Source organism: Brassica napus, unplaced genomic scaffold (genome assembly GCF_020379485.1).
Source record: "Brassica napus cultivar Da-Ae unplaced genomic scaffold, Da-Ae ScsIHWf_883;HRSCAF=1252, whole genome shotgun sequence".
Lineage (NCBI taxonomy): Eukaryota > Viridiplantae > Streptophyta > Magnoliopsida > Brassicales > Brassicaceae > Brassica > Brassica napus.
In genome coordinates, this window is record NW_026016922.1 from 74882 (window position 1) to 99815 (window position 24934).

The following is a 24934-nucleotide window of genomic DNA, read 5'->3' on the forward strand; positions in this document are numbered from 1 at the left end:
GTGAATTTCTGCTTATAATTGGTTGATTTTATGTTATTTTGCATTGATGAGCTCGAATGTTCTCTGGGTATGTAGTAATTTTCGATTGGAGAAATGGGAGATCGAGGAAGAGGTATTCCTAAGATATGTAGATGTGGAGAAGCTGTGGTAATGAGGACAGCAAATACTGCTAGAAATCCTGGACGATTGTTTCATTCTTGTCCTCATGGGAGAGAAGGGGTGAGTTACAAAAATAAAGGTCATAGATTGTTTATATTTGGTTCAGTACTTAGCTAGGTTTATTTTGCAATTTGACAGGACTGGTTTCACACGTTTAAATGGACTGATGTTAGTGTTTATGAGGAGATGGAAGATATGATTGAAAAAGTGGAAACCATTGAAGGTGATTCAATGATGTTTCAAAAGAGACTTAATAAATGTGAAAACGAGATTGAGAATCTGGAAATGGATACCCGTGTGTGCGAAGCTGTGGTTGAGAAGGAGATCCAAGAATGCAAAATGCAGCTCCGGAGCTTGAAGAACATTCTCAGATTTGTGTTAGTGATCATTCTGTTTTTCAAGTTTATCTTTTAAGTATGAGTATTGTGTTGTGTTTGTAGTTGTAGTAAGACTTATTGGTGTGTCTCAATGGTGTTTGTAAGTGTAGTAAAACTAATGATGTATTTGTAGTTTTCTTGTAAAACTGATGATTCTCGTGTTCCCTTTTAATGGTGTTTATGCTTGAACCTAAGAAACTTTTAATTATATCACAACTCTGATACGAAGTCGAAAACCAAGCATTTGGATTATAAATTTGTCATTACAATATTCATAAAAAACAACAAATGACAACGACCTATGGCTAATGCTTCACTCCACCACAGAAACAACTAAACGAAGCTGCCAAAACCCAAGTTCAAAAAGCTCCATGCCTCCGTCACAAACCAAAAGTTGAGCTTCATGACTCCACCACAAACCACCTAAATATTTTTTTTTAAGTAAATACAAAAAATCAAGTTGCAGAATTAAATCGAGAGTCAATACCTGACACTACCTAGTCTTGTGTTGCTTGACTTGGCCCCTCTCCAAAATCCAAATTTCTTGTATCTTGCGCATCTTCGCTTGTCCTTGTTGCTCTCTTCCTTGGTGGCCTATGCATTGGCACACCTATGTTTGAACACTTTGTGACATTGTGGCCAGCAACCCCACATCTACCACAATGCATAGTCCTTTTCTCTCTACTAACCTTCCTTTTCTTAGTTGGTGATTCATTCTTTCCCTTCTTCCTCTTTGGTTTTGGCTTTCTCCCCTTTCTGCTCTCAGTTTGATCCACCAAGCTTGGGGGTGGAATAACCAAATGACCATTTTTGTTCCAGAAACACATGCCATTAACCGGTCTTATTGAGTCACTATAAATCTGTTGTTGCCTAGAGTTGAGGAACCAAGCTGAGATGTAGTCTTCGTAGTTGAGCTTCTTCTCTGCGATGATGCGTAAGGCATGGCGGCAAGGTATTCCACTCAAATCCCATCTGCGACATGCGCAAGTCCTTAACCTCAGATTGACACTATGTGACACACTAGACTCACGGACCTCCCATCGCCCATCACCACCTGGAATAATCTTACAGAACTTTAGTTTCTCCTGCTCATACTTGATTACCTCCATTACTCGAGAAGGATAACGACTTGTAGTATTTGCTGCTATCTTATTTCTCAGGTCAATGCGTATCATTGATGATCTTCTTATAGTCTCCAACATCTCCACCATAGGCATATATCTTGCTGGATCAATAGCGTTGTTGAATGACTCAGATATATTGTTGTGCACATCCACACATGATGATTTTGGAGAGCAGAAGGCAAGGCTACAGTTCTTCGGATTTTTTTCCATGATGGCCGCGAATAGACGCATATCATAGCGTTGAACAGCTTCAAGACTAGCTTCATACTGGCGAGTAGTGCAGCTCTCAGCTACTGCCCAAAACAGATTCTTCATCTCATGTTGACTTGGAAAGGCCTTCTTCAAGTTTCCATATATATGGCGCGCGCACATCCTATGTTCTACATGAGGTAATATCCTTTCAACCGCATTCAACAACCCCTGAATATTGATTCAAAATCCATACCAATTAGAAATCAAACTAAATTATTATACTTAAGAAACCAGCAACATTAAAATTATGCACATACCTTTTGTCTATCAGATATGACAGTATAACCTTGGCCCGCTTGTAGATTAAAATCTTGTTGCAGCTTTGATATAAACCATATCCAGTTGTCCTCATTCTCCACATCAACAACAGCCCAAGCAATAGGATACATACCATTATTGGCGTCTCTTCCCACCGCAGCCAACAACTGTCCTTTCAGTGTGGATTTCATAAAACACCCATCAAGTCCGAAGATAGGACGACACCACATTGACCATAAGGTTCGGATGGTAGCAAAACACACGTAGAACCTTTGGAAGACTTCTGATCCTTCATCATTTATCACAGTGTCTAGCTCCACAGTTGATCCAGGGTTACTTCTGCAATATTAGCAAAGATTAGTCAAAAAAAAAAACTCTAGAAAATCCAATATTCAACAATGATTCACTTACTCAAGGATTGCTAACCGATAATCTTTCAGCCTTGAGAACTGTTCTTCATAGTCACGGTTTATTATATCAATGGCTTTTGCCTTGGCCTTTTTACACTTGTCGATTGTTGTAATTAAATTGAACCTCTGCTCAATTTGTCGTTGTATAGCCATTGGTTTCATGTCTGGATCAGTCCTAATATCATCCAAGAACAGCTTCGTGATCACGGGAGCTTTTAGAATCCTGCTATGTCCATCCTTCTGACAGCTATGTTCTTCAAAATATGTCTTCACCATCCACTTTCCAAGTCGCTCTTCATAAGAACAATATATCCTCCATGGACAGCCCCCTTCAGTCGCACACACAGCTGAAGACTTGAGTTTCTCCCATTTGTTAAGTTTGATATTCCGTCCTTCCTTGAGCGCATACTCTACCAATGCATCTTTGAACTCCTCTACAGTGTCAAAAAGTTGTCTTAGCTCCAGATGACCGCTACCTCTTCTGAATCTCACAAAGCTCTCCTCTTCTTCTTCTTCACCATCAGAGTTCGGTGGCGTGTTATGGTAGTCAAAATCTTCTTCTTCATCAACAAAACCAGCCACATTCCTTTCAACCCGAATATCTTCATCAAATGCAACTTCTTGCTCCTCATCACGCGGATGCTCTATTGTGTTCACTAGAAACACATTCACAACGCCTGTCCATCTGCCTGCAGCACACATCCTTCTAAAACTAGGATCCTCATTACCCAGTATCTTTCGATCTTTATGATCTTCAAATGGTAGCTTATACCATAAACTTTGTCCATACAATCCATGCCTAAACTCAGTTCCAAGCATAACATAAAGATCCTCTGGTTTTCCTTCGAGAGTTTTAACCTCGCCACCAATATAACCAACATCTCCTGCCAGATTCTTAACCCAGTACCCACCATATTTCACATTGAATGTGACAATCTCCCACTCACTGCAAACACAATTATTAAGTTTTAGCTCTTTCAGTCATTTTAACGAACAGTTGGTGTGCAATAAAATCAAGATTTATATTCATCATAATCAAGTTCATATACATGAAAATACCTCATTATTGCCTCTGCTACTGTCTCACGATTGATGAGTGATTTCGATTTGAAGTTTCTAACACTCGTTTCTCTTACAATCACTCTAACCAATAGACACTCATGAGTTCTTCGTGTATGTTGAATTTTAGGGTTCTTCGTTTTCTGTCTAGAGAATTGGGGAAGAAGAGAGACGTTGTGAATCACAACCTGAGCTAAAACGACATATTTTGTGTTAATAAGCAAAACGACGTCGTTAAGTTAAACCCATGGAAACTTTTGTATGTCACCGTAACGGTTAAGGTATATATTTCACGGTTAACTAACCGTGTGTTAGTCAAGGTCCTTTATTGAGTAACGTTTATGAGTTCGGGTGGGTTTTTTGAGTTTTGGTTATGTTTGGGTCGTATTCGGCACTATTCTATTGTCCGGGTGGTATTCGGCACGATCCATATTGTTCAGGTTGGAATAGGCACTTTTCCCCCATTTTTTACTCTAAACTTAATTATAGAGTAAAATCTTCTCCAACCTCACTCTATATTTAACTCCAAAATAGAGTAATAGCTAGGGTTACTCCGTTTATGGATAATCTTACCCATTACTCCATTTTGGAGTTAAACTTTTTATATTTATGAAATGATCCTTTTAATTTTTAATATTTTTATTTCATACTTAAAATAACATAATTTTATAAAAAAATATAATACTCCACAAAAGATTACTACTTTATAGTTTATAGAAAATATGCATAAACTCATAAAAGTCAAAACTAAGAATAAAAAATATAAAATAAATATAATATAATATAAATAAGTAATTTAATAATTAATTCGGTAAATTGTTTTCGAAACTACCAAAAACGGTGAAGTATTATTGAAACGGAATAGATCAGTTTTTTTAATTTTGTGGGTCAAAATTTTGATTGATAACATTTGTACTTGTTGAACTTGATATATGCACAAACAAACAATTGGACCCAATACATAATTCAAATTACAAAAAAACTTTATTTTTTCTTTATGTTCTTTTAATGCATAAAAATATTTTTGAATTAGAAAAGTTGCATATGATAAAATTTGCACGAATTGAAATTGGAAGATAATCTCTAGTTGTATTTTTAATGATAAATATTTAATTTAAATAAAATGTATTATTATAGAAATTTTGTAAACATAAAATAGTTGGGTTAATTGTTAATTTTTTTATAAGTTGAAGGTACTCATAACAATTATTTACTAAATGAAAAAAGAATCATTTTGTTTGGAGTAAAAAATGGAGTAATACATTGGAATAAAATCTAACTTCATTTTGGAGTTACATCATTTTGGAGTAAAATTTGAAATAATACATTGGAGATGCTCTTAAACCCTCGTCTTTGGTTAGCCTTTACCACTGTAACTAGTGTGGCTATTGTACATTTGAGCAGGGCAGTAGAAATGAAAAGGTCATCACTCATCAGCTCTTGTGCCTTGAGGTGATTTTTTTGGATTTCTGTTGGTCAAAAATTTAGTAAAATGCCGTCCAAACACCAATAAATTTGGGTTGATCAAATTTATATTTAAAAAAGCTAAGGCAAGACTTTTTCATTTACTTCCTCAAACTGCAGTTAGTTGTGTTAGGGTATTTCCAGCTAGGACACTAAATTTATTGTTGAAATTACGTTAAATTTGGTGTTTTAGTGTCATATTTTTTTTGTCATTTTCAACCATGACAACAAATATTACACCAAAGTAATATTATATATATTATTTGACATTTTCTGTTTTATTAGTTTTAATATTTTTTTATTTGTAATTGATAAATAATTGTTTTACAACACTTAGATATTATGTTTGTTAATTTTTTTGCAATTTCCTGTTTATAAAATAATTTACATTTATATTTTCAATTTAACAATATTATACTTTTATTTATTTATTTTATATAAAATATGACATTAAAATTTACTGACTATTAAGTATAAAAAACACATAAGAGTGTTACATCAAATTTAGTAAGAAATATATTTTTAAAAATACTAATTAAAATTTTATATTATTAAAAATAAAATATAAAAGTTCTATAATATTTTTTGACAATATAAAATATCATTTAGTATTTCTTACTTTAAAAGAAAATAAAAATATTTTAAATATAAAAAGAAATTCAAAAATACTAATTATACAATATATTTTTGTTTAGTTACCAATTTGAACTACTTAATAATAATAATTGAATTATATTATTAAATCAAACACATAAATATATATAAATATATGTATTAAATATTTGGTGTGATGAATAAAGTGTTACACCAAATATTTATGTCATCACATAGCTTTTACATTTTCTCACGACGTGAGATAAGTTACTTAAGGTTCCGATGGTAATTTTTCTGAGGCCTTTACTAAGGGGGTGACTGGTTTTCCCGCTACCACCCGCAAACGCAGCTTTTGCGGTTGGTAGCGGTTGTCGGCGGTTTGCAACAATCACTCAAATCGCTCTAAACCGCTTCAAACCGCTTCGAATCTCATAAATTCAAAAGCTGGCTCCAGCTAGCGTTTGCGGTTGCGGGCGGTTGCGGGAGGGTAAAAAAAAAAATTTTTTTTTAAAGCAATATATATACAAAAGTAAAAATATTTAATAAAAATTTTAAAATTGAAATTATGAAAATATTAAAATATATCTATTATATTTTAATTAATATTATAAAATTATATAATAAAAACAATTTCAATAAATTTTCAAAAATTAAAATTATAACTTTCTAAATATAAATTTTATATTTATTATAATTTTATGATTTTTGATATTTTTATAATTATATTAAATGTAAATATTGTTAATTTATTATTTGACTGTTACCGCATTTGGTAGTTAACCAGTCATAAGTCACCCGCAAACGCAACAATTTTTAACCGCAGTACCAGTCGTACAAATCTCTTAAAACCGCTAGAAACCGCAACCGCCCGCATCCACAAACTCCCGCAACCGCAACCGCAACCGCATCCAACTTTATCTTCTACAGTCCAATTTTATCTTCCGGTGCTGTAGATAGTTTCCTAGTTAACATGTTTTCTATGGTTTTTAATCCAATTCACTAAAACAAAACAGAAAGTCAAACTTATGGATTTCATACTATATATTAGATAGGACACTAAAATTACAAATATACCCATATGCGGTGTTTAGTTCAGGAGAAAGAAAGAAAGCTTTCCCCAAACCCCTTGTGAGAAAAAAAGGAAAAGAAAGTTTACAGCCAGAGAGAAGAAAGAAGTCAAGAAACTAAATGATGTCGAGGCTCTTATTCTTCTTTGTCTTCCTCTACACAGTAACAACTGTGACATCAACAACCTCAGGAGCAACATCTTGCCGAACATCATGCGGCAACATCCAAATAAACTACCCGTTCGGCATCGACAAAGGTTGTGGAGCTTCACAGTTCCAAGGAATGCTCAACTGCACCTCCACTGATCTGGATTTCTTCACTCCTTCCGGAGCATACCGGGTACGGTCAATCGATTACGACGAGAACACGATGGTTGTCTTCGATCCGCTCATGTCCACTTGCTCCACCCTCCAGCCTCACCACGATTTCAAACTCTCGGATATCCAGAACGCTATTATAAGACCCTCGTACGACACCGTTTTCGCTCTCTTCAACTGCTCAAATGACTCTCCGGTTAAGAATCGGTTCAAGAGTCTCTGCTTCGAAGCCGCGGGCCACTCCTGCGACGACCTTTATAGCGCATGTCCTTCCCTTACCATCTTCAATACTCTTCCTGGTGTGAAATCGAGATTTGGATTATTTTCTTCTTAATTAATCAATTAATTCTTGTTAAGACATCATAATTGAATTTTGTTTCTTTAGGTAATAGAAACAGAAAAATTTCAGACAATGAATCAAATTTTTGTTGTAATGTCACTGTAACAGCCATTTGATAATTTTTTCTTCGGCTTAGGTAACATTACGGCGTCGCTAGGTAACAGTACGGTGCGTGCGACGCCGTATTGTTGTTTCACGAGCTACGATACGGTTCGTGTGATGAATATGAACATCTTGGACTGTTCACATTACACGACGGTGATTGACGATGGAAAAATGAGAGGCGTGACGCCTGTGGATTGGTCGTATGGAATCGAGCTTTCGTACTCGGTGCCGGAGATTGGTTGCGACCGTTGCCAGAAGTCAGGCGGCACGTGTGGTTTCGACGCCGAGACGAATATCTTTCTTTGCCAGTGTCCCGTTTCCAACGACGTTTCTCCAAGAGACTGTGGTAATTGCTTTACTTGATCCCTATGCTTTTTAGTTATTTCCAAATAGGATGGGAAACTTTTGTTTTTTTGTTAATTTAATCCACAACAGCGTAGCAACACAGTTATCGTTTGTCAGTAAACTTATTTTAAGTTAGAAACGTTGTATGTATTTTTTTTTTGTTTTGTCAATCGCAGGTGGAGGTGTGAGTGATAAAGGAGGCTGCAACTCTTCAAAAGCTAATTATGCTACTCTTCTCTTGGCGATGCTCGTGTCATTTATTTGTGCGATCTTATGATCTATTCCTGTGTCAGTTTCGAAGAAATTAAAATATTATTAGTTTATGAATTATGATAAAAAAAAGAGAAAAAGACTATTATAGCACCAAACCAAGTTTTTGTTCCCAAAGTAGCACTCAAGGCTCAGAGTCACAAAAATAGGTTTCATTAAAGAGGTAAATATACACTTATACCCCTTGGGTTAATTAATCCAAACCTTAGGGTTTAGAGTTAAGGGGTGGAGTTTTGGAATTAGGATTTAAAATTTTATAAAAAATAAATACTAAAATAAAAAATAAAAATTTTAAAAACAGTTTCAAAAAGTATTTTTAAATTATAAAAAGAAAATTTGAAAAAAAAAAAAAAAAAAAAATTCAAAAAAAAAATTCAAAAAAAAAAATTATAAAAATTTTGAATCTGAAAACATATAATCTGAAACTATAAAATTTTTTTTTTTTTTTTTTTTTTTTTTTTTTTTTTTTTTTTTTTTTTTTTATTTATTTAATTTTAAACCAAGGGTATTAGGGATATTTTACCCTTTAATGAATTTTATTTTTGTGACTTTCTCGTTCTAGTGCTATTTTTGAGACATAAACTTCAAAAGGTGCTATTATTGACAATTGCCCTAAAAAAAATTCATCTGTGATTTCGCATTCAGCTGAAAAGAAGTATATTAATCTCTATGTTGACGACTGACTGATCGCATGTGGCCAAAATAAAAGATCTTTACGAACATGTTTTATTACGAACATGTGACTTTCAAACGTCGGATTAACGGCTATTAAAGTAAAGGTATACTTTTTATGTATTTATTTCATATAATAAAGTATATAAATTAAAAATTATGAAAACCAAATAACAAAATAATATATTTATTTTATATTTTGAGTGTTTATTTCAAATTTAATATGCATTTCTATCTTATCAAGTTTATATTATTAATTTCTATATTTTATTAAATACTAATTTTTATATTACTAAAAATAAAATGGAAAAACTCTATGATATTTTTTACGATATAAAGTAAATGATAATAGTTATTTGGTGATTACACACTTGAAAATTAAATAAAAATGTTTTAATTATGTGAAAATAGTTTAAGATACAAATAATACACTATATTTATGTCTATTTACAAATTTGAACTAATTAATAATGATAATTAAACTATATTATTAAATGAAACATAATAAAATATGTATATTAAATATTTGGTGTGATAAATAATGTTACATCAAATTTGGTGTAATAGTATTCACTCTATGCCAAATTTGGTGGGATAGTGTAATTTTTATTATCCTATTGAAAATGAAATTACATCAAATTTGGCATTTTGGTGTTTCATTGGAGTTGATCTACCACTAATAAAATGCCATATACAAAAAATTAATCAATATTAAAAACCAAGGCAAAATCTCCCATTAACTTTTTCCAATTGAAGTTAAGACATTTTGTGCACTATGATTCATGAAACATGTCAGCAACTTGGAGCATGATCTCGAACATATCTTCACCAAAATGTCCACACAATCCCATCCATAAGCAATGGGTACGTTTCCGCGTACGTCAAGCTTCACCAATCCACAACTCTTTCGTCCATGACATTTTTCACCAATCCACAATTTTCGTTAACAACAGTTTCACCAATCCACAACTCTTTCATCCACAACATTTTCAAGACTTCAGATCTTTCGGATAAAATTTTAGGTATTTTCCAAGTTTTTTTATTTTTTCAGGTATTTTTGAGTTTAGGGTATTTTCGGTTCTTCAGATCTAAATTGGGTACTTCAGGTCCTAAATACTCCAACCCAGTCCGCTACAGACCCAAAAATGACGAGTAGTTTACTTATCTGTTAATAATAGGTTTAAAACCGACAGGAACCCGATAAGAACCGATCTGAAACCAAACATAAGATTTTAAGTACTTAGTTGGGTCTTAATATCTAAGATTCGTATGACCCATACCCAAAAAAGAACCGATTCAAATCCAACATAGAGAACTGCATGAACACCCAAACCTATTTCTTAATAATTTTTTTATCCATGTTCTATTTTTTTTGTCACTACTATCCATATTCTCTATATTCTCATTTCTCCTACTTACGTTCTCCATATCTACGCCTCATCCGTCCGCATTTTCCTCCATCCAAAGAAAACTCAGATGGATGGTCTGACTTCATTCACCTTGTTTTTCTTGTTCAGCGTTGACGATTGATCAAATGAATGCAGTCTAGTCAACTAGGATCTGTCTCTAATTTAATCTTGTACACAATTCTCATAAAAAAAAATTCTACTCAACAAAGCCCATCCACATTTTTATGCTCATAAAACATTTTTCTTAAATTTAAATTAATTATTTTTTATAAAATATCAAAGTATATATATCTGTGGATATTAAAATAAAGAGAAAAATGTTAAGTTTTTATTTCAAATATTTACATATTAGATAACAAAATAATAAAGAATAAAATATGATGGAGTAAACAAATAATTTTAAAAGTAAACAGTACATCTTTTTTTTTGAACAACTAAAGCAAATAAATAGTACATCTAATGCAAGTTTTTGGATCTATTTACCCTACAAATAAAAGCTTAGCTTTCCTAATTACACTTACTAGTCAAAAACATCTTAACTAATTCTTAACTTAACAAAAATAAACTGAAACATCCATATGTACCTAATATATACTAGAAGTTTCAGGTTTTCGGATACCTCACTCGGATCTTGAGTTCGGGTCGGGTCGGATCCAAAACCCCAGGTCCTTCACAACAAAACCCAATAGGGTAAAAGGATCGGATCGGTTTTAGATCGGGTCAGGCTTTTTTTGGTCTGTTTCGGATCCTGGTAAAATGCCCAGACCTAAAGCTAACACAGCTGCTAGAAGAAGGGGCATTTGGGTCAACAAACGAAATTGCATTCTGTGAATGTGACCCTCGTTCACACTGTGATTCTACATGAAAAGAATGATAGAAAGGTGAATAAGAGCATGTTTATAGGCGTATGTTACTAGGTCTCTTAAGTTTAATGAGGTATTAAAAAAATGAAAAAAGACAATTAATCTAAGCTACGTAGCTTATTTAGACGACAGAAGATACGTCTCTTGATTGCCACGCGTCGTCTTTGTAGCTTTTGGGAGGAGAAAACGAGGGGAGCTCTACTCGTTGACGAAGTGAAGCAAAATTGGTTTTCCTCTCCTCCTCTACGACGAATCAAATCGACGTCTGCTCTCCTCCTCGAATGAAATCGACGGCTGTTCTCCTCCTCGACGACGAAGAATGAAATCGGTTTCTGGACTGCTGCTGAACTCAAGCTTCTTCTCAATCGGACTGCTCATCATCTTCGGACTCTTTCTCTTGTTTGACTGCAACATAAGAACATCTCTAGGTTAGATAAAAAAATCTGTGTTGCTTCTCTTGAAGGCGTTGAAGCCAAGCTATGGCAGGTGAGACCATTGCCATTTCCAAGTTTCTTGACTTTTTGATTTGTTGAAAAGTCTTTCTAACATCATCTTCAAGCATTGTTAAGACACTACCAATAAACCATTAAAATTAAAGATCTCTTAACCAAAACCCTTAACTTTAATTTAATATTTAAAAAATCACTAAGACCCTCTAGGTGAGTTTTACCAATAAACATGCTCTAAGTCACTCTACAAATATATATACCCATACCGTGTCTTTTTTCCGTTCATTTTACTTTCCACAAAACCTTTCTAAATTTCTGATAGATTACACAACTGGTGAAAAGGAAGAAGCCGAAGACAAAAATGACGTCAAGGCTCCCCTTCTTCATCTTTGTCTTCCTCTACACAATAACAACTCTAACATCAAAAGCCTCAGGAGCAACATCTTGCCGAACATCCTGCGGCAGCATCCAAATAAACTACCCGTTCGGCATCGACAAAGGTTGTGGATCTCCACAGTTCCAAGGAATGCTCAACTGCACCTCCACCGATCTGGATTTCTTCACTCCTTCCGGAGCATACAGGGTACGGTCAATCGATTACGACGAGAACACGATGGTTGTCTTCGATCCGTTCATGTCCACTTGCTCCATCCTCCAGCCTCACCACGATTTCAAACTCTCGGATATCCAGAACGCTATTATAAGACCCTCGTACGACACCGTTTTCGCTCTCTTCAACTGCTCCAGTGACTCTCCGGTGCAGAATCGGTACAAGAGTCTCTGCTTCGAAGCCGCCGGCCACTCCTGCGACGAGCTTTATAGCGCATGTACTTCCTTTGGCATCTTCAACACTACTTCTGGTATGAAATCGAGATTTTGGATTATTTTTTTCTTAATTAATCGATTAATTCTTGTTAAGACATCATAATTGAATTTTGCTTCTTTAGGTAATAGAAACAGAAATTTCAGACAATGAATCAAATTTTTGTTGTAATGTCATTGTAACAGCCATTTGATTTTTTTTTCTTCGGCTTAGGTAACAGTACGGTGCGTGCGACGCCGTATTGTTGTTTCACGAGCTACGATACGGTTCGTGTGATGAGTATGAGCATCTTGGACTGTTCACATTACACGACCGTGATTGACGATGGAAAAATGAGAGGCGTGGCGCCTGTGGATTGGTCGTATGGAATCGAGCTTTCGTACTCGGTCCCGGAGATTGGTTGCGACCTTTGCCGGAAGTCAGGCGGCACGTGTGGTTTCGACGCCGACACGGAGATCTTTCTTTGCCAGTGTTCCGACAACACTTCTCCAAGAGATTGTGGTAATTACAATACTAATCCCTATGCTTTTTAGTTATTTCCAAATAGGATGGGAAACGTTTGTTCTTTGTCAGTTTAATCCAAGATCGCGTAGCAATACTGTTATCGTTTGTCACTGGTAATTATATTTAGAGATACTGTATGTTAATCTCGAAACGTTTTTGATTTGTCTATCGTAGGTGGTGTGAGTGATAAAGGAGGTTGCAACTCTAGAAGCACTAATTATGCTATGCTTTTGTTGGGGATGCTCGTGTCTTTTATTTGCGCAATCTCATGATCTATTCCAGTGTCTGTTTCTGATCAACATTCGTATGTCATTTCACTTTTAAACAAGTAAAACGAGATGAAAAGATAGTAAATTAATCTCCCTGTTGAATACTGATTCATCCCACGTGGTCCAAATAAAATATATGCATAAACTTATTTTATTAATTAAATTCAAAATTCTACTTTGGAAAACGCCAAACAAGTTCAGAACATTCAAACAGTCAGATTAACGGCTAACGAATTTTGAACATTACACTTTTCAGTAGATTTCTTTATTTATCTGAATCGCATGAATAAAGAGATCAAATACATTAGTTATAGTTTGTATTATTGCTACCACCACTACTTTTTTTTATATTGTGGGGTCATTACTCGTTAATCTCCCTTGAATCCAACAAACTTTCATTATAACCACCACTTGTATCCTCACCATATTACATTTAAGCCCTTTGAAACTACAGTAATTATGACACACTAATCATGGTTTTAAAACTCATGGGTAAGCAAGTTTATTTATCTTTTTTTACAATAGGGCATCATTCGTAATAATGAAGAAGCCAAAGGGCTTATCGTTAGAAAAATAAACTTGCTGATTTTGAAAATCCACTCCCCCCAAATTCAAATCTGAGCTTTGAAGGCTACTTCAAAAAGCATTTTAATTTCATCCTCAAGCTTCCTTATTGTTCCATTATGAGCAAACTGAGCATTTGAAGATCCGCGCATGTCCACCTTGAAAGATAACAACAGTACAAGCTAATCCTCATGCCCCGTAACGCTCCGAGAATCGAGATGCCGGAATCCGAAGAGAACGAGTTCGCGAGCTTCTCTCTGTTCTCCCCCTCACGAGCTCCTCTGAATTCGATACCAGATCCAAGTCAATTGCAGAAGACGACTCGTCTCTCCGATTTCGATTTGGCTCAGAAACTGGAACTCGCGAGAACGCAGGGTCCGGAGAGGAGATTCGAAGGTAGAGCTGGTGCGCACGACTCGAACCCTAGGATTGTAACTCGTAATGCGAGATCTAGGTCGGAGCCAAACTCCGCGCAGAGTACGCCGACTAGGAGCGGCGCTAGGGTTTCTCTAGGCGGCGGTTGTGTTACCGGCGCGAGAGTTGCTCAGTCCTTCGTTGGAAGAGGAAGGATCCCAAGAGGGATTTCTATGGCTGATTATGCGGAAACAGCTCCACATTTTGAGATGAATGAAGATCATTCGTTTTGGAAAGAGCACAATGTGCAGGTTTGTTGATTTTGTTTAGGAGATTCGATGGTTGTTTGAAAACTTACTAAGTTAGGGATTCTCTTTTTTTTGTGGTGTAGGTTTTGATAAGGATGAGGCCATTAAGTACAATGGAAAGAGCTAATCAAGGACATGGTAGGTGTTTAAAGCAGGAGAGTCCACAGACATTGGTTTGGTTAGGCCATCCAGAGACTAGATTCACCTTTGACCATGTTGCCAGTGAGACTATCTCTCAGGTAAAATAAAGGCTTTGTTTCAAAGGTTTATTTTGGGGCTATGCATTGAAGATAATTTATAGTCTACCACATTGCTACACTTAGCTTCTTTCCTTTTTTAACAGATGTTACTATGTGATGTAGTTACTGAATGCACCTTATTGTTGTGTACAGGAGAAACTATTTCGTGTTGCTGGGCTGCCTATGGTGGAGAATTGTTTGTCTGGTTACAACAGCTGTGTGTTCGCCTACGGTCAGGTGAGATCATGAATGATGATATGTATCTGCTTGTTAGAATTTTTTATATGGTTCAAAATGTAGAACTTAAACATCGTCTCATATAGACTGGTAGTGGCAAGACCTATACTATGATGGGAGAGATATCCGAGGCAGAGGGAAGCCTCGGTCAGGACTGTGGAGTTACTGCTCGTATTTTTGAGTATCTCTTCTCAAGAATCAAAATGGTAACTACCTAAATTCCGCATGACGAAAAATTGCAAGAAAATGTATTTTAGTACTTAAAAAGTCTTCTGTAAACAGGAAGAAGAGGGAAGGAGAGAGGAAAAACTTAGATTCAGTTGCAAATGTTCTTTTCTTGAGATATACAACGAGCAGATTACCGACCTCTTGGAGCCATCCTCGACCAATTTGCAAGTAAACCAGTTTCTTTTTCTTCCATCACTTGACTATTATTTAATTATTATGTTACTTTTTGTTTTGAGATAGGTCGTAACCTTGTATTCCATGTTTTAGATCAGAGAAGACTTAGGAAAAGGGGTTTACGTGGAAAATCTTGTAGAACTTAATGTGAGAACTGTTAATGACGTTCTAAAGCTTCTGTTACAGGCAAGACTTCCCTACCTAAAGATTAGCTTAAGAGTTTAGTTGTTCAAGTATATAAGTTTAAATGTTTTTCTTATGCTCAGGGAGCTGCAAACCGGAAGATTGCAGCAACTCATATGAATAGTGAAAGCAGCAGATCCCACAGCGTTTTCACGTGTACAATCGAGAGCATCTGGGAGGGAGATTCCCTAACCCATTCAAGATTTGCCAGGCTAAATTTGGTCGATTTGGCTGGTTCTGAAAGGTAGCCAGTATATTTGCCTGTGGTTAGTTTTGCATCTTTGACTGATGAAATTATCCTTGTTACATATACAGGCAGAAAAGCTCAGGTGCGGAAGGGGATCGCCTAAAAGAAGCAGCAAACATTAACAAATCCTTATCCACTCTGGGGTAATCTTATTAGACATCTATTTAAGTGTCAGATTGTCTGCCCTCTGCTTTTTTCATGAACTATTTTCGATTGTGCATTGGCAAGCGTTTCATAGCAAAAGTAGATGGCACGACTTTAATAGCTTGAGGTGTTTGACAACTTAAAATGATTATTGCCGTAACTGTAAGATAAATAATCTTTGAACAAGATGACTACTGTCTTACACCTTCTACTATGCTCTATTTTCTTTAATTTTGTAACAAATTCTTAGTAGTTACTAACACTATCCCATTTATCTGTCAATTTAGCTTAGTGATAATGTCTCTGGTGGATTTGGCACATGGCAAACATAGACATGTTCCGTATCGAGATTCACGACTTACCTTTCTACTGCAGGTATGACCTATTAGAGCACTTCAGCCTTCATTTTCTCTTGCAACTGCATTGAGACTAACATCAGATATGGTTTCAGGATTCTCTTGGGGGTAATTCTAAAACAATGATAATAGCCAATGTCAGCCCATCTCTTTGGTTTGTACCAATATCCATTCTTGTTTAATGGGTTTTCCGTTTACCTAATATGTTCCGTCTTGTATATTTCTGATTATTATTGATTTATTTCAGCTCTACAAACGAGACCCTCAGCACACTGAAATTCGCACAACGAGCCAAACTTATCCAGAATAACGTAGTTTGTGATTATTCAAGTATTACAACTTCGTCTATGAAGTTAGACTTGACGTAAGTTTGCTTCATTTTCATGTTCCAGGCTAAAGTCAACGAAGATGCCTCTGGGGATGTCACAGCACTCCAGCAGGAAATAAGAAAGTTAAAGGTACTGACATAATACGACTTTCCTTATCTCCTGCATACGCATGTGACAGTTCTATCAAAGCCTTTTCGTATATTGAAACAGGTCCAACTGTCCTCTCTCATGAAGAACCATAACTCTTGTGGGGCTCTTTCAGACTGCATATGTGAAGTAGCAAGAAAAACACAACAAGACAAGTGTCACTGTCAGGTGAACAACTCACTGAGAATGAAGGTATTTTACAACAAATTCGTGGATGCCTTTCGACTATAATACTGAATTGGCTTCATAACTGTACAACAGGTGAAAAATACGAAAGATATTTTGATTGGTGCTCTCAGAAGAGAAAATATTGCTGAAACTGCCCTTCAGAAGTCTGAGGCTGAGATTGAGCGTATAGACAGCTTGGTTAGTCTTGCTATAAGGACGGTTCCAAATTCATATTTCGAGAGGATGTAGCCTTGACAGATTCCGCTCATGATGCGAACAAAATAGATTCTGTTTCGGTTATCTTACACTTTGATACTGCAGGTTAGAGACATGGAAGAGGATGCTAAATGCATTAAAAGAATGCTTAATCTTCAGCAAGAAAAAGTTGGAGAGACGGAATTCTCTACGTCTGATTCTTTGATGACAAATGAGTGTCTCATTGAAGAAAATAAATCTCTGAAAGGAGAGATCAATCTTCTTCGTGAAATCATGGACAAGAACCCAGAGTTGAAACGTTCGACCTTGGAGAACACCAAACTCCGGGAGCAGCTACTACGGTAAATCACCTGTTAAATGCTTTCGAAGAGTCTTCTTTTTTTGGTTATCGTCTATGCTCTGAGCTTGTCTTCATTTTCAGATATCAGAAGTTTTATGACCATGGGGAGCGAGAGGCATTGCTGTCTGAAATGACAGGACTTCGCGACCAGGTTTGAAAATACCTTCACCAAATGGAGTTTCAGCCCATAATTTAAAACTTTTTTTTTCCATATATCATGCAGCTTCTTGATGTTCTTGAAGCAAAAGATGAGTCCTTTTCAAATCATGTAATAAAGGTTTGGGAAAAATGCTATTTGATGTTCTTAATATCGTAGATAGTGCTGTAGCTGGTTTCTTACGCGTGAACTTTGATAACGCTATAGGAGAACGAAGTGGAAAAGGAATTGGAAGACTGCAGAAAGATGAACTCTAGCTTCGTCAGGTACTATATGAAATTTATGATAACCAATATCTTTTGTGAGCTTTGATATTGTATGAAAATCATTTACATTGTTGCATTTTTTAGTTTGTGATATGCGAATGGAAAATTTTCTGAGTTCTCTGTTGCATTTAATCTAAAAAACTGTCGTCCTATTCTTAGAGTTTGTCGTCCTACGTTTACTACACTGTTCTACTACAGTTCTGATATGAATTTGTGTTAGTTGATATATAACCTGAAACTTTTCATTTTCTTCATTAAATAATTTGACTATATGGAAAAGAAGCCTGATTTGGTATTGTCTTTTTATGATTTGGTGTTGCTTTTCAATGCAGAGAACTAGATGAGATACAAGCAAGAGTTGGAAGATATATGAAATTCGACCAAACACAATCCGACTTTGTAAGATATCAGACTGACAGAGGAGTGTGGTTGTTATAAAATTTGCTTCGCCGGTGATTTATGTTTGTTGTACCTTTTGCAGGTTGCATCTACCATCAGTGGAGCTGAGCAGGTTAATCAAGCACATAAGCATTCAACGGTTAGTTGAGTTATTACTTGTTATAAGAATCAGTCTGATATATATTGTTTTAATTAGAAAACTTGCTTAGGAAACTGTATAAATATAAATGAAAAGCTCGTCTAACGCACTTTTTTCTGTTGAAACAGGTAGAAACAATGTCTGCTATCGGTGAAAACAAAGAGGAAGTGGCCTTTTCAGAGAGTAAAAACTCAAGTAATATCTATGGTGAATCAGACAATCCTGATGGCATTAGGGTTTGGGTAATAAATGAATCACAGGATGTGCTAGAGGAGAACGATAGATCCATCAAACTGCTGAACAACAAAAGTAGTATGGAAAGAGATGCTGTTCCTAGGATAGAAGGTCAAGACTTGGAGTTAAGCGGCATGGTCAATAACACAGATGCTGTAATGAAGGCTGATGAGGGGACAGACAGGTCAGTCCTGCAGTTCAAGTTAAGCAAAGTAATTAAGGACCGCGAGGAGGCCAAAAATCTCAATAGTCAGTATGAAAAAGAGCAGAAGTTACTTTTATCTCAGCAACAAGATATTGAAGTGGTCCGCGAGCAAGTCGAGACAGAAACTGCTAGAACAATTCTTGAGCTGCAGGAAGAGGTGATTGCTCTCCAGTCTGAATTTGAAGGAAGAATCTGTAAATTGACCGAAGAAAATCAATCGATGAAAGATGCTATAACTGCTAGAGAGGCAGAAATAAGAGCACTTCACCAAGACTGGGAAAAGGCCACCTTGGAACTAACAAATTTCATTGTGGATGGGTCTAAATCCATCACAGATGCCTCCACACAGATTGAAAGTATTGTATGTTCGTTTCCACATGTGAATTCATGGATAGGAGATTATGTTGAAAAGGCTGCAAAAGATTGCATAAGAAAGGAAGAAACAATTTTACTTCTTCACAAAAGCTTGGAGGATGCAAGGATATTGTTAGCAGAGATGGATTTGAAGCTGAATTGCTTAAAGGGTGCAACAATTGCTCTCAACGAATTTCAACTGGATGGCAATGCTGCAACCACCGAAGAGAGTTTCCGCGTGAGCACTGGATTAGACAGGATTAGCAACGAGATAGACACGCTTGAGAATGACTTAAATGCAAAGCAGTGTTCTATTCTAGAGGCAGAGCGACATGCTGAGGCTGCAATTTCTGTTAAAAAATGGCTTTCTGACTCTAGAAATCAACACCAAGTGCCGGAAAAAGTAGAAAATCAATCGGTCAAAGAAAGCGGCCCCTCAAGTTCAGTCTCGGCTTCTCCTAGTGCGGAAGGGAATGCTGATATTAATTTTTCAATGGATGGATATATAAGTGAAGCAACATATACGAAGGGTGATGAGCTTTCAACATCAAGCTCTGACTTTTCAAACTGCAGATTGCAACATGATTGTGCATTGAAGGCAGAGGGCCAAGGAGGTTCAGCTTCTGAATCTGACGCCCAGGAAATTCATAACAGGACCACATCAGCAGCTTTGTTGGTCAAGAGTGGTTCTGAAGATTGTGTTTACTGCGGAGGTATACTTTTGCTTGTTTTTTTAATCACCCACCCTATACTGAAGATATATAATCAGTAATCTTGAATGACTAACCTTTATGCATAGAGAGAAGCTTAAGTGTTTGTTTTATGCAGAGGGAAGGCAGACTCTACAGAGGCCATTAACGATAACGATGGGTAGATCAGAAACGGAACGCAAATGCAGTAACCCAGTAAGTCTTTACTACCATCCGTTCCTCTTTTCAAGATATATAAGAAACTGGTTACATCTCAGTGAAAAAGTAAACCACTGAGTTTGCATCTACGCAGCTTTTTTGAGATATATTTGGGTCTTATGCAGAGGGTGGATCCTGTGAGAAGCTTCTTCGATCGATTTGAGGCAGTTAGTGCTACCATGAAAGAAGTTGATCTCACACTATGTGAATTAGTAAAGGCCAACGAAAAATCAAAATTTGTAACTGGAATGTGCCTTCAAACGCATGAAGAGCAAATGGTTAAGGAGAAAAGTCTGTTGGATGATTTTGAACAGGTGAAGTCTACGCTATTGGCAAAAGAACAGGAAAGTCAAATCCTGCTAAATCAAACACAATCGACTTTGGCTGACATGGAAAAGTCAGTGTCTTTGCTTGAAGAATGTCTTCTGGAAACGAAAAGAGAAGTAGGAGAAACAGTAGAGGCTTTAGTTTCCGATGTTGAACAAATTGTATCTGAAAACATGGAGAGAGAGTTCACCATGTATGCAACATATCAGTGCCACATTGGGAAACTGATGGATCAAATTTTGGACCACAGAAAACAGGTTATCACTCCCCACGTTGCGGGGCAAGAAAACCAACAGTCAATGGAAACGAAGGCCATTGGGTACAGTGCTGAAGATGGAGTTACGGGAAAGCTAAATAGAGTTCACAAAGCTGATGTGGTCACAGGTTTCGAAGGTGAAGAAGTTGTTCAAACACATGAAGGCCTGTTAAATGAGAACTTTTATCTGAAAAAGGAGCTGGAGAGAAAAGAAGCTTTGTTTGAAGGTTTGCTTTTTGATTTTCGGCTACTCCAGGAATCGGCATCAAATAAAAGAGATATCAAAGATGAAATGGATGAGCTGTTTGACGCGTTATGCAAAGTTCAGAAAGATTTGGAGGTGAAAGCGAATCAAGTTCAAGCTCTTTTTGTTCATAATGAGAATCTTGAAAATTGCTGCATTGACTTGAAAAAAGCTCTTCTTACGTCGAAGGCAGATCTAGAGCAGGCCAACGATAGCATACAAGTTCTTGAGGAGCAGAATGATGAGTTAAACGTCCTCGTCAGAGACCTCTCTATGGAAAAGGTTGCAGCTGAAGAGGGATTGGAAGAACAAAAAGAGCTTGTCCAAAGGTTAGAAAACGAAATCCTTCACTTGACTACTACAGCAGAAAAGCAGTTGGTCAAATCCATCGAAGAAAACTTGAGGAAAACCAGCAATGAGAAAGATCAACTTGTTGAGGAAATATGTTCATTGAATGATAAGCTCAAGTTGGCGTATGCTATAGCTGATGAAAAAGAAGCAATTGCGGTAGAGGCTCGCCAGGTATGTAACTTGTAGCCTCATCTTTCTAAATGAATCATTTGATCCTTCGCAATACTGAAGAATGACAGGAGTCTTTGTCTCATGTAGGAATCTGAAGCGAGTAAAATATATGCGGAACAAAAGCAAGAAGAGGTCAAGATTCTAGAAATTTCTGTTGAGGAACTTGAGCGTACTGTAAATATATTAGAACGACGGGTTAGTTTGCTTTGTTTGTCATTCTCAATATACAACATTTTGTTCAGTCCGTTGTATTAATTCCTATACTTATTTGTGACCTATCTTGGCTTCCAGGTGTATGATATGGATGAGGAAGTTAAAAGGCATCGCACATTAGAGACAGAGCTCCAAGCTCTCAGGCAGAGATTGTTTAGATTTGAGGACCTCACTGGCACTGTGGTCACAACCACTGAAGGCAGAGATGAATATGAGAGTCAACTATCCACGTCAGCCATCCTAATTCTACTCAAGATTTAAGTTTCTCTTGTGGATCTTTCTAGGTGAATACTGATATTGGTAAAGATAAATGTACTACAGGTCAAAAGAGCTGCAAGGTGCGCATGGTCAGATACAAGTCCTCCAGAAAGAAGTAGCAGAACAAACCAAAGAGGTGTGTTATATTATTGGATTTCTCGGCTCAGTTTTCCCATGAAATTCCTTAAAAGTTTGTGCACATGATAACTTTTCCCTTTACTTCTACTTTCGTCTTCCTCGGCTTACAGATTAAACAGCTAAAAGAGTACATCTCCGAAATTTTACTGCATTCGGAGGCCCAAGCATCTAATTACCAGGAGAAGGTATTGAATTTGTAGACTTTAGCAGTTCTCAGCTCTAAGTTAGCTTGCTGAATCAGTTAGGTGCAGCAGATAACTAGTTTCTGTACTTCATTCTTGCTAGTATCTCCTTGTCACGAATTAGAATGATTTATGATATTTATTATGCTGCATCTGAAGGAGGCAGGATTTGATAACAATGGTATTGATTTCTATTAGCACCTGGAAGTGTTATTTTCCTTAATTTGTACTCATATAATTTCATTGGGTCTAATCTTAACAGTATAAGACTCTGGAGGTCATGATTCGAGACTTCAAATTAGAGGACTCGAATTCGTCAGCTGCAGAGACCGCCATATCACATAAAACTGACAAAAGCTCAACAAGGAGCAGAGGTTCAAGTTCACCCTTTAGATGTATAGTTGGGTTGGTACAACAGATGAAGTTGGAGAAGGATCAGGAATTGACCATGGCAAGAGTTCGTGTTGAAGAATTGGAGTCACTGCTAGCTGCTAAACAGAAAGAGGTCCAGCCTACTAGATTTTTTTTTCTTCTGAAGTGACTTATAGAATCCCACTTACAAATTTCATGGTGGAACAGGTTTGCACATTGAACACGAGGATAGCTGCAGCTGATAGCATGACTCATGATGTTATTCGAGATTTACTTGGTGTGAAAATGGATATAACTAGCTATGCTGTAAGTATATCACATCTTCTAGAGAGTTAAAAAAAGGCAGTTTCCTAAACGCATGGGATGTTTCAGGAGTTGATTGACCAGCACCAGATCCAAAGAGTGGTTGAAGAGGCTAAGCAACATGCTGAAGAGATCATGTCCAAGGTGATGATGCTATATACTTATTGCATCCACTTTCTTTAGTTAATCATCAGCTTTGTTATTGATGTCCCTTTTTCTCAATCGATTTTAGGACCAAGAAATCATCAACCTGAAGAGACATATAGATGCTCTTGTTAAGGAAAGAGAGAGGTTAGCGCTGTTCTACTTCTACCATAACTGTTCTATCACTAGCCAATTTGCTTATTTCTCTCTCTTGAAGTACTCCAAAGAAAAAAGTAATTTAGCATTTCAAACAAAAGAGATTCTTACCAAGTTTTGCTCTCGTGGGATGTTCCTACTGGACAGTTGCATGTCAGAGTTGAACAAGAAGGATACAGATGTTCTTGCGACACAGATATCTTTGGACCAACTACAAGAGCGAGCTCAGTTGCTTTCTATGCAAAACGAAATGTTGAAGGTAATTAGGAGCGTGTTCCACTTTTAGTAGTCTCACCACCATTGTTACGTGTTTTTCACTAATTCTATCTTCCATTTTCAGAATGACAAGAGCAATTTGCTGAGGAAGTTAGCTGAACTTGAACGAACTGTCCGCGAGGCAGGAGCCAGTAACCAACGTGTTCCACAGACAAAAAGGGTATGCATAATATACTTACAAGCAGCGCTGCATTCTCCACTGTGTGCGCCTTAAAACTCAATGATTGATTGATTCTAAGATTTTGAATTTCCTTATTTCATCAAACAGGATACAGTGTCATTTAAACTTGCTGATACTGATTATACCAAGAGACTGGAAAACGCTCAGAAGCTTCTTTCTCATGCTAACAATGAATTGGCAAAGTATCGCAAAACCAGCAATAATATTCCATCTACAAGAACTCAAGGACAGAGCTCTGGTACAAGATATCGGTAAGAGATTTTCTTACCAAGCTGTAAGTCCCACGTCCAATTCTAATTGCTTTAATACTTTGGGATGTTGTCTTCTTAATCTTTTGGATTGATTGTGTATAAGAATGCATATACCATGTTGTTTGTATTGGTATGTTTATATTTGTATGAAAGAAGAGAACAAACTTGTAACCAAAAGATTAGGGGTTGTTAGAAGCAATGTGCCAAAAAAGACAAAAAGATTCTCATGTCTTCGACGATTGATCTTGAGACGGGACAATTTTCAATTGAACAAAGACGCAGGTGAAACTCATAACGAGTTTTAAGATGAGGTCTTGCATGATCTGTGTGTGGGCTAATCCCCCTATACATTAAAAGAGAAGTCACTTTAGTGATTTCTGTTAAGGTGGCACTCATATAGAGCTTCACAGGAAAAACATTATAATTCTATTGGCTGGTTTTTTTGAATTTTTCTTTTTTATTTATTTTAATCAATCACTTATGTAGACAACCCAAAACTATTGTCGATTTCGTTAAACCCATATATAGCTTGAGGATAATAATTATCGATTTAGTTTAGCCTTGGGTACCCGTTCGGGTTCGGGTCGGGTATTTCGGATTTTCGGGTATTTCGGTATAGAGGTGTAGAACCCGTTCGGGTATTTCTGTACTTCGGGACGGGTTCGGGTATTTTTAGTTCGGATTCGGTTATTTCGGATCTGGTTTGGATATTTAGATTTTTTTTTTTAAATAAAATTTTCATTTCTCAAGTTTCTTATATTTAAAAATATAACTTTCAGTTAACTAATTTTTTTATTTTTAATAGATTGAATAGTTAATAGATTTGGACATAACATTTTTAAACTAAAAAAGCATTAATTTAGTTATTTTTTTTTAAATTTCGGATGTAACTTTTGGTTAATTTTTTAAATAAAAAACTTGACATGCATTTTAAGTGAGTAGCAAATCATTTTTCGTAATTGTATGTATATCATATGAACTTAAAGTATGTGTAGTATCAATATAAATATTTTATATAAAATGAGAGATGTAAACTAAAAATATAAGGTTAATTATACATATGTTCGGTTATCTTCGGATATCC

At 36.3% G+C, this 24934-nt stretch overlaps 5 protein-coding genes across 7 annotated transcripts; 4 read left to right on the forward strand and 1 right to left on the reverse strand.

Annotated features, from left to right (window-relative positions):
• Window positions 1–93: 93 nt before the first annotated feature.
• On the forward strand, window positions 94–573 carry LOC125606421 (uncharacterized protein At1g43920, Chloroplastic-like). Its single transcript, XM_048775491.1, has 2 exons — window positions 94–219; window positions 298–573. The coding sequence occupies exons 1-2, from the start codon at window positions 94–96 to the stop codon at window positions 571–573; spliced, it is 402 nt and encodes a 133-aa protein (XP_048631448.1).
• Window positions 574–1033: 460 nt separating this feature from the next.
• On the reverse strand, window positions 1034–3644 carry LOC125606422. The gene is made up of 4 exons (XM_048775492.1): window positions 3640–3644; window positions 2582–3526; window positions 2170–2509; window positions 1034–2080 (listed from the first exon to the last, which is right to left on the reverse strand). The coding sequence occupies exons 1-4, from the start codon at window positions 3642–3644 to the stop codon at window positions 1034–1036; spliced, it is 2337 nt and encodes a 778-aa protein (XP_048631449.1).
• A 3091-nt stretch (window positions 3645–6735) lies between these two features.
• On the forward strand, window positions 6736–8227 carry LOC106345333. The gene is made up of 3 exons (XM_013784548.3): window positions 6736–7381; window positions 7559–7873; window positions 8049–8227. The coding sequence occupies exons 1-3, from the start codon at window positions 6886–6888 to the stop codon at window positions 8147–8149; spliced, it is 912 nt and encodes a 303-aa protein (XP_013640002.2). The 5' UTR covers window positions 6736–6885; the 3' UTR covers window positions 8150–8227.
• Window positions 8228–11801: 3574 nt separating this feature from the next.
• BNAA05G22790D lies at window positions 11802–13220 on the forward strand. Its single transcript, XM_013784549.3, has 3 exons — window positions 11802–12395; window positions 12572–12859; window positions 13037–13220. Exons 1-3 carry the CDS (start codon window positions 11897–11899, stop codon window positions 13132–13134), a joined length of 885 nt encoding a protein of 294 aa, XP_013640003.2. The 5' UTR covers window positions 11802–11896; the 3' UTR covers window positions 13135–13220.
• Window positions 13221–13736: 516 nt separating this feature from the next.
• Window positions 13737–24081, forward strand: LOC125606419 (kinesin-like protein KIN-12C). Of its 3 annotated transcripts, none has more exons than XM_048775488.1 (34): window positions 13737–14360; window positions 14441–14596; window positions 14750–14833; window positions 14920–15039; window positions 15116–15229; window positions 15329–15421; window positions 15502–15662; window positions 15734–15808; window positions 16097–16184; window positions 16261–16319; window positions 16413–16476; window positions 16558–16623; window positions 16705–16833; window positions 16903–17007; window positions 17131–17366; window positions 17447–17516; window positions 17589–17633; window positions 17730–17788; window positions 18121–18187; window positions 18270–18326; window positions 18455–19832; window positions 19948–20024; window positions 20153–21376; window positions 21464–21571; window positions 21668–21819; window positions 21911–21983; window positions 22096–22170; window positions 22430–22672; window positions 22747–22845; window positions 22912–22986; window positions 23075–23133; window positions 23290–23401; window positions 23483–23578; window positions 23687–24081. In XM_048775488.1, the coding sequence occupies exons 1-34, from the start codon at window positions 13887–13889 to the stop codon at window positions 23852–23854; spliced, it is 6261 nt and encodes a 2086-aa protein (XP_048631445.1). In that variant the 5' UTR covers window positions 13737–13886; the 3' UTR covers window positions 23855–24081. The 3 variants fall into 3 exon arrangements, with proteins under 3 accessions (XP_048631445.1, XP_048631446.1, XP_048631444.1); XM_048775489.1 differs by having other exon boundaries at window positions 13738–14360; window positions 16705–16809; window positions 17589–17642; XM_048775487.1 differs by having other exon boundaries at window positions 13739–14360; window positions 17589–17642.
• Window positions 24082–24934: the final 853 nt, after the last annotated feature.